Consider the following 16,428-nt stretch of genomic DNA (forward strand, 5'->3'; position numbering starts at 1 on the left):
TACAATATAAAACTTACTACAATACTGATACTGTGAAACAAATTAAAGAATATATTTTATTAATATGACATATTTTTTGATTAAATAATTATATTATGTAGTTTTAAATACCAACTATAGTACAAACAAAAAATGATGTGTAGTTCTTGTTCTAAATGATGTAAACAATTTTGAAATGTTGTAATAAAACAACTTTATAATTTTGTGGTGTATCTAGATGCATGTATTTCTTGATTATTCTGAGACTGGAGCTGATTTTATAAATCTTCTTGTAGGTTTGGACGGTTCTCTAAAGATGCAAGGAACTCAGACACACATGACCACACGTTTGCGCGACTTCATCATCATGAATGTGGATCCTAAAACAATTCACAAAAAGGCAAGCTAGCCAGACCACTACAGTAAATTTGTTTTTATAAACAAAGTAAAACAAAAGTGCATTAAAGTAAAGTGACCTGCCAGATCTGTTATTTACTTTTGATTATTTTTGGTTCTCTAGGCCATCTCCATCGTAGGCGATGAGGTGTTCAGCTTCAGCATGAGTCTGACCCCCAAAGCCACTGAGGGGGCTGGATATACAGATACTTCAAAGGTCGATGGCAAAGTGAAACTCAACGTGGGCTGTATTCAAGTGGTCTACCTTCACAAATTCGTCATGTCGTTACTGGTGAGTTAAAATTGCACACATGGCCTCTCTGCTGATTCAAGTGATTCACAGTGAATTACTTTTACTTTTTCTCTCCACAGAATTTCAGTAATAACTTCCAGACAGCTAAAGAGGCTCTCAGTGCCGCCACGGCTCAGGCCGCAGAGAAAGCAGCTTCCAGTGTGAGGGATTTCGCTCAGAAGAGTTTCAGACTTGCCATGAACATCAGACTGAAGGCCCCCCTTATCATAATCCCTCAGTCCTCCACATCCCATAATGCTGTGGAGGCGGACCTCGGTCTCATTACTGTGGGAAACAGCTTCTCTCTGCTCCCAGTGGAAGGTCGTCCGCTGCCTGCTGTCATAGATAATATGGATATACAGCTCACACAGCTAAAATTGTCCAGGTAGCCCACTGCCACAAAGCTTATCTAGGATTCTCAGACTTACAGTATAATTATATCCAGTATGTGTCCATTTACAGTTCTGATACTGATCTGATTAACTGAACAGAATTCATTTTATGAATTTTCAAATCCCATAGTCTAGCTGTCTATTATACATCTCTATATATGTTTCCTCTTATATATCCTTTTGTTTGATATTCTTAGAATTTCCATGGAGCAGGACTCAAATCAGCCTAGTTCAAAACTGTTGGAGCCAGTCAACCTTGTTCTATCTGTTAAACGAAACCTGGCGGCATCATGGTACCAGAAGATGGCTGCCTTGGAGGTGGATGGAGATCTGAAGCCAATGAAGGTCTGTTCACATAATGCCAGGACATTGATCCGAGTGAATTATGAAAAATTTATATAAATAATAATAATATACAGTTGAGGTCAAAAGTTTACATACACCTTGCAGAATCTGGAAAATGTTAATTATTTTACCCAAATAGGAGGGATCATACAAAATGCGTATTATTTTTGATTTCGTACTGAGCTGAATAAGATATTTCTCGTAAAAGACTTTTGCATATAGTCCACAAGAGAAAATAATGGTTGAAATTATAAAAATGACCCCATTCAAAAGTTTACCTACACTTGATTTCTAATACTGTGTTGTTACCTGAATGTTAAAACCCTTTCCAACAATGACTGTGATTTTGAGATCCATCTTTTCACACTGAGAACAACTGAGGGACTCATATGCAACTATTACAGAAGGTTCAAATGCTCACTGATGCTCCAGAAGGAAAAATGATGCATTAAGAGCCGGGGGTTAAAACTTTTTGAATTTGAAAATCAGGGTAAATTTAACTTATTTTGTCTTCTGGGAAACATGTAAGTATCTTCGGAAGCTTCTGAAGCACAGTACTAAATGAAAAAAATATTATATTTAGGCAAAATAAGAAAACTATAAATTAATTAATTAATTTATATTTTAACTTCATTAATAATTAACTACAGTACATTTTTTTTATAAACAAAGTAAAACAAAAGTGCATTAAAGTAAAGTGACCTGCAATATCTGTTATTTACTTTTGATTATCTTTGGTTCTCTAGGCCATTAATGAAGTTATTAATGAAGAAAATTAATCTCTAGGCCATTAATGAAGTTATTAATGAAGAAAATGAATGAAGATTCTCACATTTTCTTACTGTGTTCCAGGTGGCTCTGAGTCAAGATGACCTGACTGTCCTGCTGCGGATTCTGATGGAGAATATCGGAGAGGCGAGCAGTGTTCAATCTGATGCACCGATCGCCTCAGAGGCAGCCCTCAAACAAGAGAGTGTGCTTGTCAGAGCACGTACAGCGACTGGTGAGGGAAGACGGACACACACAGACATTTTGTATAATGATCTTTCTCCTAGAGAAAAACTCAGTGGATTGTCTTTATTTGTGTGTGCTTTGTGAAGGCTCTGAGATTCTTGTGGAGAAGCTGTCTGAAAGTAAACTGAAGGAGACCGAGCTGCTGGAGAGTGTCAAATTCAGCTTTAATGTGGAGTCCCTTGGTCTTACTCTCTACAGTAACAATCCTGCACAGGTGTGTATGGGAGCCTACAGATTTGTGAACATCAGTGACTGTTTAGAGTTACAGTCCATTACTAAAGAAAGTGAGCGTTATATCTGTCTTTTGTTATATCTTCTCTTTCTCTAGCCCTCTGTTCATGAGGAGCAGTTGTGTTTAGGTGAATTCATGCTGCGTAAAATGAAGACTTCAGGCAAAATGTTTAATAACGGTAACATGGAGGTCTCCACCATCCTCACCACATGCACGCTGGATGACAGGAGGAACGGTATTCAGAGAGTCACATCCAGGTGATTTACACATACACACACACTACTGGTCAAAAGTTTGTAATGAGGATTTTGTACCAAATTAAAATGATTTCTGAAAGGTCATGTGACACTAAAGACTGTAGTAATTGTTGCTGAAAATTTAGCTTAAAGTGCATTTTAAATATATTAAAGTAGACAGCATTATTTTAAAATGTAACAATATTTCACCATATTACGTTTTTTGCTGTTTGATTTTTTTTTTTTTTTTTTTTTTTTTTTTTTTAAATCAAAAAATGCTGCTTTTGTGAGCATAAGAGATTTCTAAAAAATATTAAAAAATATTAATTTTTCCAGACTTTGATGTATATAAAAATGTAAACAAAATTTTTTACATATTTTTTTTACTTAATCATAACACTTTTATTCAACACATTACTTAAAGGGATTAGTTCACCCAAAAACGAAAATTCTGTCATTAATTACTCTCCCTCATGTCATTTCGAACAAGAACCAGTAAGACTTTCGATCATCTTTGGAACATAAATTAAGATATTTTTGATAAAATCTGAGAGTTTTCTGACCCTTTCTGCCTTGCCAGAACTACCATGTTCAAGGCTCTGAAAAGTATTAAGGACATTGTTAAAATAGTCCATATGACATCAGTGAAATGATGTCATAATTTTATTCATTTTATGAAGCTACGAGAATACTTCATGTGTGCAAAGAAAACAAAAATAACGACTTTATTCAACTTTTCCCAACTTTTGCGTTTACGAGAATATCTATGCAGGGTCAGACAGCTCTCGGATTTCATCAAAAATATCTTAATTTGTCTTACTGGTTTGTAACGACATGAGGGTGAGCAATTAATGACAGAATTTTCATTTTTGGGTGAACTATCCCTTTAAGATGAAAGACAGACTGAGCATTTCAGACGAAACAAACATCTACAAAACTGTTAGCTTAGTGTACAGTCCTGTTTCTAGGTCTCATCCCTTTGATCACTCTGTATTGTTTTTCCTTATAGGATGCTGGGAAGGCGTGATGAGGAGACAGTAGATCCCATGATTGATGTGACATACTCTCAGAATGCAGATGAGCGCTCAGTGGTCGCTGTTCTGCAGAAGCTCTATTTGTGTGCTAGCGTGGAGTTTCTGTTGGCTGTGGCCGACTTTTTTATGCAAGCCCTGCCTTCAAGTCCACCTACACACAGAGACAAAACCAATCAACTGCTACTCAAATACGTCTCAGAGCCCAAAATCCAGAGTGAACCTAAAGCAGGTATGAACTCTACTACTAAAAGTATGAGTAGTCACATGTTAAATGTACGATGTTAAAGGATTAGTTCACTTCCAGAACAAAAACGTATAGATAATTTACTCACCCCCTTGTCATCCAAGATGTTCATGTCTTTCTTTCTTCAGTCGTAAAGAAATTGTTTTTTGAGGAAAACGTTTTGTTGGTTCTCCATGTAGTGGACTTCGATGGTGCCCACGAGTTTGAACTTCCAAAATGCAGTTTAAATGCAGCTTCAAAGGGCTCTAAATGATCCCAGCCGAGGAAGGGTCTTATCTAGCGAAACGATTGGTTATTTTCTAAAAAGAATTGACAATTTATGCACTTTTTAACAACTAATGCTTGTCTTGTCTAGCTCTGTGATGCGAATGCGTACTCTGTGCTCTCCGGTTCAATACAGTTAAGGTATGTCGAAAATAACCGATTCGCTAGATGAGACTCTTCTTTTGACCTGCATTTTGGAAGTTCTAACTCGCAGGCACCATTGAAGTCCACTGTATGGAGAAAATTCCTGAAGCGTTTTCCTCAAAAAACATAATTTCTTTACAACTGAAGACATGAACATGGTGAGTAAATTGTCTAATTTTTGTTCTGGAAGTGAACTAATCCTTTAAACAAAGCCACATTAAATACTGTAGATTCACACTAAAAAAGTAAGCAACTTTTTGTCGTTGAGGATATAAAAAAACAATTAAAGTCTAAATCTCTGATTACACTGCAGTTGTAAAGAATAAGTGTGTTACATTCAGTGTGTATTTTTCTGATCAGTTGTGAAGTATTTTTAGCTAGAAATGCTTGTACGTCAGTGTCTATACTTTAAAAATGAATCTGATCATTAGAAATGTCTGGAACAGTCATAGAAAATGAATCAAAATAAATTTTCATAAATGTGTAAGAGCCCTTTATTTCAGAAATTTATTTAAAAAATTATTTGATATTTTTATCTGTCATCAACACTAGCTCCAAAAACCAAACTACGAGCAGTTGTGGTGGACCCAGAAGTTGTGTTTGTGGCTAACCTGATGAAGGCAGATGCTCCTGCACTAGTAGCCTCATTCCAGTGTGATTTTAGCCTGATGTCTGAAGACATGGGACAGTTCATGAAGGCCAACGTCAGAAGCCTCAAAGTGCTCGCCTGCCCCTTTATCAGGAAGGAGGGTGACAAAGCTGAGACCACTGTATGCTTACTGATTTCTATTAACATGTATTGTAGGCTATGTAATTGTAAATGTCTTTAATGCTTTACAAATGCTACATTTGTTTTTACTGCAGGTGCTGAGACCATGCTCTGTTGTACTTCAGACCAAAATGCCAACCAATGCCCCATTAACTGGTTCAATAACTGTAGAGGAGGTCATAGTAAAAGTAGGTGTTATCTTTTTATTCATGTGTAAGATTTTGTGAAAAGAACAAGAATTCTACAATTTCAAAAGTTTAGGGTTAGTAAGATTTTTTTAATGGTTTTGAAATAAGCCTCTTATACTCACCAAGGCTGCATTTATTTGATCAAAAATACAGTAAATAATATATAAAAAACAAAATGTTATGTTTTTATATATATATTTTATATATTTTAACATTTATTTCTGTGATGTTGAAACTGTTTTTTAAGAAGCCATTACACTAGTCTTCAGTGTTACATGATCCTTTAGAAATCATTGTAATATTTGACCCTGGACCACAAATCCAGTCATAAGGGTCAATTTTTAAGGATATTATACAATAATAATCTGAACGGTGAATAATAAGCTTTCAACTGATGTATGGTTTGTTAGGACAATATTTGGCCGAGATGCAACTATTTGAAAATCTGGAATCTGAGGGTGCAAAAAAAAATCGAAATATTGAGAAATCACCTGTAAATTTGTTCAATTTAAGTTCTTAACAGTGCATATTTCTAATCAAAAATTAAGTTTTGATATTTACGGTAGGAAATTTATAAAATATCTTCATGGAACATGATCTTTACTTAATATCCTAATGATTTTTGGCATGAAAGAAAAATCTATAATATTGACCCATACAATGTATTATTGGCTATTGCTACAAATATACCCGTGGTACTTAAGACTGGTTTTGTGGTCCAGGGTCACATATGCTGATTTGGTGCTCAAGAAACATTTCTTATTATTACCATCAATAACTCTGTGATGATTATAAATTTAAAAATACAGTGTTTATTTTAAATATAAATCTTTTGCAACTGTTTTTAAATGTCATTTTTGATTCATATAATGTATTCTTGAGGAATAAAAGCATTAATTTCTTTCGAAAAAATCTTACTGATCTAAAACTTTTTAACTGTAGTGTAGTGTACAAAGATACTGTTACTGTATTTCAGGAGTTGTTTTTTGTGTAAATATATACAGTACTGTTCAAACATCTCAGGTTTTCATTACATATCCCAGGAATATATTAACAAATCTTTTTTGAACTAACACACTTTTTCTTGTCTTGTTCTCTCAGATCTCTCCTATCATTCTTAACACTGTCATTACCATCACTGCGGCCATGGCACCCAAACCTAAAGAAGAGCCGTCACAGCAGACGTCCGATGACCTAAACAGCCTCTGGTCTTTGATGAATGTCGCTAATGCAAACTACTGGTTCCTTGGCGTGGATACAGCCTCCGAGGTCACTGAGAGCTTCAAGGATGTGGACAGCAGTAAGGATGGAGAGAGTTTTGAGATGAACGTGAAGGTGGTGCAGGTCACGCTGGAGTCAGGTTTGGGGCATCGGACTGTTCCCCTGCTGCTTGCAGAGTCGTCATTCACCGGTACTGCTCAGAACTGGTCATCATTGCTCAGCGTCTCTGCTGATATGACACTGGAGGTGAATTACTTCAATGAGACTCATGCAATTTGGGAACCACTGCTTGAGAGAGTGGACAGCGGGAAACGGAGGTGGAACCTTAAATTAGATGTAAGCAGAATTGCATGTCTTTTTTTGCTAATGCGTTTGAACGTGAATCAACATTCCCACCCTGTCAGAAATGTTGCAGGTTGCTCTGTTGGTGATTATTTGTTTGTGTTTGTGTAGATGAAGAACAACCCTGTTCGAGATAAAAGTCCAGTTCCTGGGGATGATTTTGTTATGTTGCCAGAGCCTCGCACAGCCATCACCATATGTTCCAAAGACACCATGAACATCACAGTGTCCAAGTGCTGCCTCAGTGTCTTCAACAACCTGGCTAAGGTAAACCGTTCAGTCCAAAAAACAGCATTTACTCAACAAAAAAAAAAAAAACCCATGCATTTTCTGAGCATGCAGTATGCATTTTACCATTCACTTTTCCAGTACGTACAAAATGTAAGATTTTTGTTTGTTTTTTAATTCAAGAATTTTTGAATGACATGTGATTTTTGTTTGTTTGTTTGTTTACTGTTATTGTTATTAGTCGTTTCTTTTTTTTATGGTGTGATATTCACAGGGTGTTAAACTGACACTGTTCAAAAGTTGGGGTCAGTAGGAAGTTTTTTTTTTTTTTTTTAGAAATAAAATTTTAATTTGCAAGGGCACATTAAATTGATCAAAAGTGACAGTAAATACATTTATAATATTTCAAAAGATTTGTATTTCAAAAAATGCTTTCCCTTTAAATTATTCACCCAAGAATCCTAAAAAATATATCTCTGTGTCCACAAAACTATTAAGCTGCAAGAATGTTTTCAACATTAATAATAAGAAATGTTTTTTGAGCACCTAATCAGCATATTAGAATGATTTCTGAAGGAACATGTGATACTGAAGACTGGAGTAATGGCTGCTGAAAATTCAGCTTTGCAGTAACGCTATTTTAAGGACCAATTCTCATTATTAACTAGTTGCTTATTAGCATGCATGTTATTGGCATATTGGCTGTTTATTAGTACTTATAAAGCACATATTAATTCTGCATGACCATATTTTAGATCCCTTAGTCCTACCCCATACCCTATCCCATATACTTAACTACAAATTAGGAGTTGCAAATTAGGCATGTGTTGTAGTTAATAATTAGATAATAGTGAGAATTGGTCCCTAAGATAATATGACAGTTTTGCCACCACAGGAATAAATTGCATTTTAAAATATATTAAATTAGAAAACAGTCTAGTTTTTAATAACATTTCACAATGTTCACTGTATTTTTGATCAAATAAATGCAGCCTTGGTGATAATAAGAGACTTATTTCCAGTACATTTGTTTTTTTAAATCTCACTGACCCCAAACCTTTAAATGGTAATGTATGTTATAAATATAAAAATAAAATTTCTCTCTCGCCAGGCATTCTCAGAGAGCACAGCTTCCACATTTGATCATTCTCTGAAGGAGAAATCCCCATACACCATCCGCAATGCATTAGGCATTCCACTCATTGTTCAGCACAGTGCTAACCTGCGTTTGACTGGCTCATCCGCACCGGGTAAACTGCACGAATTGGCGGTGGATAAAAGTGTGGATTTAGAACATTCATCCTTTGAGCGTTCAGCACGACTGTCTGCCCTGCAGAGGCAGGAAAGCTGCTTATTCAATCTCAGCGTAGGTCAGTAACAAAGACAATATACACCTCATAAACCGTACAAATGCTTTGGGTTGTGCCTCAAAACCTACCTAGAAGGCATTTTTGGTTACAATATGCTCTTAGAAAGTTGTCTAGGATGTCTGTGATCCTCAAAAATGCTGTTCTGAACAGCCCAAATGCCCTTACAAAAATAAAGAAAGCCAGATCTGGTTATTCTGTTTGTTAAATTACCTTTATATATTTTTGATGTTATCCTATAATATCCTTTAGCTATAGTTTATTAATTTTTAGGTCATGAACTATAGGTAAATGCAGTACGCTAATCCTAATCATAAATGTCCCCTGTGCAGTTCCCACAGGCTACAGTGAGATTTCAAATATCCCGTTGGGTAAGCCTGGCCGCAGACTGTATAATATCAGAGGACCCATGCAACAAGATGCAGTGTCTGTACTGCTACAGATCGATGCCAGCGAGGGCAACAAGGTCATCACTGTACGGTCCCCCCTACAGGTTCGTCTGCTCACTTTTTACCTGCCGAGCGGATACATCTGTTCACGTGGACAAATAAATCATTAGTGAAAATGACCTTGTCAAAACCACTGTGACTCTGATTTATTTTTTATGTGTTAATAGATAAAGAACCATTTCTCAGTGCCTTTTGCCATTCTGAAGTATTCTTCTGAACTTGGAGTGATGGTGAATGTAGGGGTTGCTGAGCCGGAGAAGGAGTGTCATGTTCCCCTAGAAGCTTACAGGTATAAATGGAGGAGAAGTGTAACTTCCAACTTTGCATTCACATGCATTCACTTTAGATTTTATTAGCCATCTCAGAGTGAACATTAATACAAAGCTAACACAAAAACCTAAAAAAGGTCCAACACAAGTTTTGCGACTCTGTCCTGCCGTTGGTGAAAATAAAATAGTTTTTTCTTTTTTTTGCATAATTTGGTCATTTTTTTTTCTTTGCAGGCAGTGTTTGATGCCCTTGTACTATCCACCTTATTTTTCCCGTAAGAGCGGGTGTTGCCATTTGTAAATTGAATGTGTCTGGCTTCTGGTCTCATCTGCGTCCAGCTATTTTTAGCTGTACAAAACGACTCATTTTGCTGCTTGATATTGCAGACTGGTGTGTCTTACCATATTATTTGAATGTTGTATCTTAATTATGAACACACTGGTTTGTAGTGCAAACAGTTTTACTTCACTTCATTATTCTTCTTGTTATTTCCGTCAGCTTATGAACCAGAAGTCTCACACATTACCAGAAAACAGCTTCTGCCCTGAAAAATTGGGTGGATGCTGTAAAGTATATGACCTGTACTTTTTTGTGCTCAATGTTGTAACTGTCTGTGCCCTGTGTATTACTTCAGGAGTCAGTTGTTCTTGCTGCCTGTTGGTCCTTTAGAAGATTTGTATCGTGCATCCGCCACATGCATTGCCTGGAAGGAGCAGGTGCACGTGAGCTCAGAGGTTCATGCGGTGCTGCAATGCCCCGCCATAGACAGCAGCTTCCTGCCACTGGTGGTGAACACACTGGCCATGCCTGATGACCTCAGCCACATTGCGAGCCATGGGGAAGGGGACTGGGACCCTGCTTATGTCATCCACCTGCACCCAGCTGTCACTCTCAAAAACCTGCTACCTTACTCAATACGCTACCTGCTGGAGGTGCGAAATATTGCAATTTTAATACACAAATGCTGGAACACATTTGCCATTTGTGACCCTGGACCACAAAACCAGTCATAAGGGTCAGTTATGAAACTGAGATTTATACATCATATAAGCTTTCCATTGATGTGTGGTTTGTTAGGATAGGACAATATTTGGCTAAGATATAGCTATTTGAAAATCTGCAATCTGAGGGTGGAAAAAAATCTAAATATTGAGAAAATCGCCTTTAAAGTTGACCAAATGAAGTTCTTAGCAATGCATATTGCTAATCAAAAATTAAGTTTTGATATATTTATGATAGGAAATCTTCCTGGAACATGATCTTTTCTTTTATGATTTTTGGCATAAAAGAAAAATCGATAATTTTGACCCATACAATGTATTGTTGGCTATTGCTACAAATATACCCATGCTACTTAAGACTGGTTTTGTGGTCCAGCGTCACATTTTTAGATAGAAATGTTTTGTAACAAAATACATTGTGTTTACTGTCACTTTTAAGCATTTTAATGCATCCTTGCTGAATAAATATTAAAAAAAAAACGGTATTTGTATGACACATTCATATTGATTATAAAATCAGTATGAATTAATATCAATTTAATATTAGCCAGCAGTCATTTATTAAAACATCATGTGTCTCACAGGGTTCTGCTGACTTTTGTGAGCTTCAGGAGGGCAGTGCAGCAGATGTGCTGAACTCGAATGTTGGCGGTGAAATAATGGAGCTTGTTTTGATCAAGTACCAAGGTCGCAACTGGACTGGACGTATGAGGATAAACAAAGAATTGCCTGAGTTCTTGTCCATCTGCTTCACCTCTGACACATCAGAAGGACTGACCGTGGACCTGTGGGTGCATGTGTCTCGAGTGAGTGGCAAAATTGTTCTCTCCATTTTCAGTCCGTACTGGATCATCAATAAGACGTCCCGTGTGCTGCAGTATCGTGCAGAGGATAAATGTGTGAAACACCCATCCGACTTCAGAGACGTCATTCTGTTTTCCTTCAAAAAGAAGAATTTCTTCAGCAAGAATAAGGTTAGCTTGGGCTCTTTGGTAGCATTTGATGGATATACTTATACAAATATACAATTGCCACCATGAACCTTAAAGGGACAGTTGACCCAAAAATAGAAATCTAGTAATTAATTACCCTTATGTCCTTCCAAACCCAAAAGTTCCAAGTTTTCTGACCCTGCATAGACAGCAACGCAACTGACACATTCAAGGCCTTTTTTTGGTTTCTTTGCATACAAAACGCATACAAAAGTGTTTAAGCTGTAATGTTAATAAAGCCATGTTGTGGCAGTAGATTTTAGTCTGAAATGTTCTGATAATACTTCATAAATTTACATGCTGCTCTTCGTTTTAGTTGCAGCTCTGTGTGTCCACCAGCTCGTGGTCTGATGGCTTCTCGCTGGACACCGTTGGCAGCTACGGATGTGTTCGTTGTCCTGACAAAAATGGGGACTACTTGGTAAATGCTTTGAACATTTAATGCAATAAGTGTAATTTAACTAAACGTTAGATGGAAAGGTAATCCAAATGGAAAAATGGAAAATTAACTTGTTTTTAATCTCTTTTGATGTCCAGGTTGGGGTCAGCATCCAGATGAGCAGCTTTAATCTGACACGGATTGTTACTATGAGTCCTTTCTACACACTAGTCAATAAGTCCTCGTTTGAGCTGGAGGTTGGAGAGGTGCAGAACAACAATGGCTCCAGCTCCAAGTGGCACTACATCTCCTCCACTGAGGTCAGCGCTGAATTCCTTTTCTTATTAAAGGCAGAAGTATTCCTACAGCATGTGTGTGTTGACTGTATGATTGTGTGCGTGTTACAGTGTCTGCCTTTTTGGCCTGAGTCCAGCACAGGGAAGCTGTGTGTACGAGTTGTGGGATCTGAATCTAGCTCCAAATCGTTCTTCTTCAACAAGCAGGACAACGGGACTCTGCTGCGCATGGAGCAGGTGAACATGATCGGCTGTAAACATGATGCTAAACATATTTAATTAAACAATAATGATCACTTAGTTCTAATCTTGTTTTTCATCAGTATGGTGGCGTGATAGTGGATGTGAATATCTCAGACCACTCCACTGTCATCAGCTTCACTGATTACTATGATGGAGCTGCACCTGCTTTGGTTGTCAATCACACACCTGCAGCCACTGTCAACTTCAGACAGAGGTCAGCACTGCTTCAATATTGTACTTCATATATTGCACTTCATATTAATATTCATTAATTAATGCATGCATGCATTAATTAATCTAAATTGTTTGAAAACATTTAAAATGTTGCAAAAAATTTGAATAAATGATATAACAAATATTAGGCAGCACAACTGTTGTAGTGCTGTCAAACAATTAATCATGATTAATCGCATTTTTAAATGATAATAACGAAATTTAATTATTCATTTACAAATTTAATTATTTAATTATTAATTAAGAAATTATTTATGCAATATTTATGCAAGCATGTATTAAATTATTCTTGAAAACATTTAAAATGTTACAAAAATTGAATAAATTCTTTCGAACTTTCTATTCATCAAATCGTCCTAAAAAAAATATATATAAAACAAATATTAGGCTGAACAACTGTTCTAGTTCTGTAAAATGATTAATCATGATTAATCGGATCCAAAATAAAAATTTGTGTTTGCATAATATATATGTGCGTACTGTGTATATTTTTTGTTATGTATATATAAATATACTGTGTCACTGTGCTTGCACAGAGGCTGTGAGGAGTCTTGGGCACTGAGACCGGGTGAAGCTCAGCGTTTTGCATGGGATGATCCAGCAGGGGTGCGGAAGCTTTGCTGGAGCTGTGAAGACCACAGCGGAGAACTGGACCTTGTGAAGGTTAGAGAGGGATTTTGGGTTAGTGAATCAAAAGAGGTGCTAATATTACTGGTCATATCATGTCCACGTTGTTTTCTTCAGGACGAGTGCGGGCAGTTTGCTTACAGCAGCTTAGTTCAGATACACTGGGTGTCTTTCCTGGACGGCCGTCAGCGGGTGCTGATCTTCACCGAGGATGTTGGCATAGTCACAAAAGCACGGCAGGCGGAAGAGCTGGAGCAGTTTCAGCAGGAAGTCAACATCTCATTAAGGAACCTGGGCCTGTCACTCATCAACAATGACATCAGGCAGGAGATAGCATACGTTGGCATCACCAGGTAACTAAACCCTCACCCAGCAAGTCTTGTTATAAAATGACTTTACATAAATGCAACTCATGTGCAAATTGATTGTTGATAATTAAGAATGATTGAATTGCATTTTTAAGTTCTGGTGTGGTTTGGGAGATGAGACCAAAGAACCGCTGGAAGTCCTTTAACCACAAGAACATTGAACTGTTGGAAAAAGCCTACCAGGCCCACATCAACAGCAAGAGTGAACCAGGCTGGATCAGACTAGAAACTGGCCTAGAGGTAATAAAGGATTTTATTGAAATAAAGTTCGGTTAATATCATAATTACACTGCTTAGACATTATCTTACTCATAACAGGTGAACTTTGGAAGATTTCCCATGTTGATGAGACAGCCATATTCCTGCACTATCAGGAGAAACTTCCTGCCTGGCATTCGTATCGAGTTGAAACAGTCGCCTCACCAGAGGAGTTTACGTGCACAGCTCTATTGGCTACAGGTAACACCCTCACACAATCCACTTGTTGAATATCACACTTCCGTCATTTTTGGCAGTTGTTCAGTTATTATGTGCACCATTTATTTGTTCCAGGTGGATAATCAGCTGCCGGGAGCTATATTTCCTACTGTGTTTCATCCTGTTCCTCTTCCAAAATCTATTGTTCAAGACTCAGGTACAAACACAAGCAAGCATACAAATGCTTTATCTAAGCTAATTCACTTTTGAGTGCACATGAGCACACTATATCTTACCTTTTATCTTTAGAACCGAAGCCGTTTATCGACGTGAGCATCATCACAAGGTTTAATGAGCACAGCCAAGTCATGCAGTTTAAGTAAGTGATGGCGCACTGATTACATTTTCTACTCATTGTGTCACATTTAATAACATTGTGTCACATGTACTAAATTAAATTCTGAGCTACACTCAGCACATCAATTACACATTAAAGTGCCCCTATTATGGATTATGAAAGGTTCCTATTTAAGTTTTGGGAGTCTCCAACAAAAGGTTGACATTCATGAAAGGTCAAAACTCTTTCATTGTCTTATGATATGCATTTATTTTTACCTTATTTGCTTAACGACTCCCAAACGGTTTGCTCAACAATTAATTTCCTTTCCGTGTTTGGTCTGATGACCCAGTCTGTTGTGATTGGTCTACTGCGTGCAGCGCATGTCGGAAACAGAATGTGCATCACCATTACATTAAACACCCAAACAGCCACTTTCAGAATAAAAATGCTTTGTTGAGGAAAACTTTCCAGGATTTTTCTCCATATAGTGGACTTCAATGGTGCTTAACAGGTTGAAGGTTAAAAATGCAGTTTTAGCGCAGCTTCAAAGAGCTCTAAATGATCCCAGCCAAGGAATAAGGGTCTTATCTAGCAAAATATCGGTCATTTTCTCCAAAATTTATACGTTTTTTTAACTACAAATGCTTGTCTTGTCTAGTTCTGCGATGCGCATGCGTACTCTGCACTCCGTTTCAAGACAGTTAGGGTATGTCGAAAAACTCCCATCTCATTTTGTCCTCCAACTTCAAAATCGCCCTCTTCACCCCTTTCTTTGTAAAGCATGTTTGACTCTCCTTGCATGTTCACTTTGTAAACACTGGGCCTGTACTTCTGCAGCATTCTAGGATGATTTTGAAGTTGGAGAAGATGAGATGGGAGTTTTACGACATACCCTGTATCTTGTACACTGTGTCTTAACGGATTTACCCTCACTTGATGATTTGGTTCCAGTTTTCCCGTGTCCGTGTGCGGCAAAAGCTAATGTTTCATGTTGATGTCAACTTGAAACTTGATGACTTGTTTGACATGGCTCAGAGTCGACTCTTTCTTTTGAAAGACAGTAACTTTATACACAGAGCACTTTCAGATGTAAAAGCAGGATGTTTCATTCATTTAGAGCAGTGTTACACACTGCATGAAAGGTAATTTCCAAAAATCCATAATAAATGCACTTTAATGGAGTAAAATGATGATCTTTCTAAATCTAAAGTAAATGTACAGTATCAATCCAATGTTTCTCTTGATGTTAAAAACTAATATACACTACTGTTTAAAAGTTTGGGGTCAGATTATTTTTAAAGAAATCAATACTTTTATTCTACAAGAATGCTTTGAATTCATCAAAAGTGACAGTAAAGCCTTTTACACAAGAATATCATATTTCAAATGCATGCTGTTTTTTTTTAATTTTCTGAAATGATTCAGAAAAAATGTACTGTTTCGACAATTATTTTAAATTGTAATAATATTTCGCAGTACTGCTGTTTTTTTTTGTTTTTTTTTTACTGTTTTAGATTAAATGCATTCAACCTTGATGGCATAAGAGATGTCTTTAAAAAAAAAACTTTGAATGGTAGTGTCATATTTTTGTCACTAAATAATTCCTGTAATTGCATGTGCGTTATTTTATAGTTTTGATTTTTACTCTTATTTTAAAAAATACTAATTGGGGAATAAAGAATAGTATATTAAAGAATAAATAGATTTAACCTTTGACTGCTCATGTTTGTTTTTCTGTAGGTACTTTATGGCATTAGTTCAGGAGATGGCAGTTAAAATCGATCAGGGCTTCTTAGGAGCAATCCTCGCCTTGTTTACCCCAGCGACCGACTCCCAGGATGGTAAAGAGAAGGTAACTACTGCTTTTTCTGACTCATTTTGTTACATATTTTTACTAATAAAATAATTCATAATTAAAATAAATAATTCATAGTTTTTTTGTGTTTTAATTGTGTTGCTTAAAGGGGGTAATAAAGGGGGTCTGGTAGATGTCAGTATGTATTTCTCTATGCTTCAGAATAAGCTGATAGAGAAGGATCTGGAGGCACTGCAGGCTCAGCTGATGGAGAGCTCCATGACAGACACCTCGGGCCTGAGCTTCTTTGAGCATTTCCACATCTCCCCC

General features: G+C 36.9%; 1 protein-coding gene across 1 annotated transcript in view; it reads left to right on the plus strand.

Moving 5' to 3' along the window:
- The window catches only part of vps13c (vacuolar protein sorting 13 homolog C), a gene marked incomplete at its 3' end in the record, with an annotated part of 47,685 nt that extends 31,257 nt beyond the window's left edge, over nt 1-16,428 (plus strand). The window contains exons 45-73 of the mRNA XM_051114073.1: nt 276-379; nt 500-667; nt 748-1,052; nt 1,257-1,404; nt 2,257-2,407; nt 2,505-2,632; nt 2,747-2,907; nt 3,896-4,149; nt 5,125-5,342; nt 5,437-5,529; nt 6,631-7,086; nt 7,204-7,359; nt 8,432-8,690; nt 9,020-9,180; nt 9,304-9,425; nt 10,041-10,338; nt 10,992-11,381; nt 11,716-11,820; nt 11,937-12,098; nt 12,186-12,311; nt 12,398-12,531; nt 13,088-13,214; nt 13,296-13,531; nt 13,642-13,786; nt 13,865-14,005; nt 14,099-14,180; nt 14,273-14,342; nt 16,044-16,155; nt 16,321-16,428. Coding sequence (XP_050970030.1) covers nt 276-379; nt 500-667; nt 748-1,052; nt 1,257-1,404; nt 2,257-2,407; nt 2,505-2,632; nt 2,747-2,907; nt 3,896-4,149; nt 5,125-5,342; nt 5,437-5,529; nt 6,631-7,086; nt 7,204-7,359; nt 8,432-8,690; nt 9,020-9,180; nt 9,304-9,425; nt 10,041-10,338; nt 10,992-11,381; nt 11,716-11,820; nt 11,937-12,098; nt 12,186-12,311; nt 12,398-12,531; nt 13,088-13,214; nt 13,296-13,531; nt 13,642-13,786; nt 13,865-14,005; nt 14,099-14,180; nt 14,273-14,342; nt 16,044-16,155; nt 16,321-16,428 — 5,120 coding nt within the window. The remainder of the gene's footprint in view (nt 1-275; nt 380-499; nt 668-747; nt 1,053-1,256; nt 1,405-2,256; nt 2,408-2,504; nt 2,633-2,746; nt 2,908-3,895; nt 4,150-5,124; nt 5,343-5,436; nt 5,530-6,630; nt 7,087-7,203; nt 7,360-8,431; nt 8,691-9,019; nt 9,181-9,303; nt 9,426-10,040; nt 10,339-10,991; nt 11,382-11,715; nt 11,821-11,936; nt 12,099-12,185; nt 12,312-12,397; nt 12,532-13,087; nt 13,215-13,295; nt 13,532-13,641; nt 13,787-13,864; nt 14,006-14,098; nt 14,181-14,272; nt 14,343-16,043; nt 16,156-16,320) is intronic.

The sequence above is a fragment of the Labeo rohita genome, chromosome 7, assembly GCF_022985175.1.
Source record: "Labeo rohita strain BAU-BD-2019 chromosome 7, IGBB_LRoh.1.0, whole genome shotgun sequence".
In the NCBI taxonomy this organism is placed as follows: domain Eukaryota; kingdom Metazoa; phylum Chordata; class Actinopteri; order Cypriniformes; family Cyprinidae; genus Labeo; species Labeo rohita.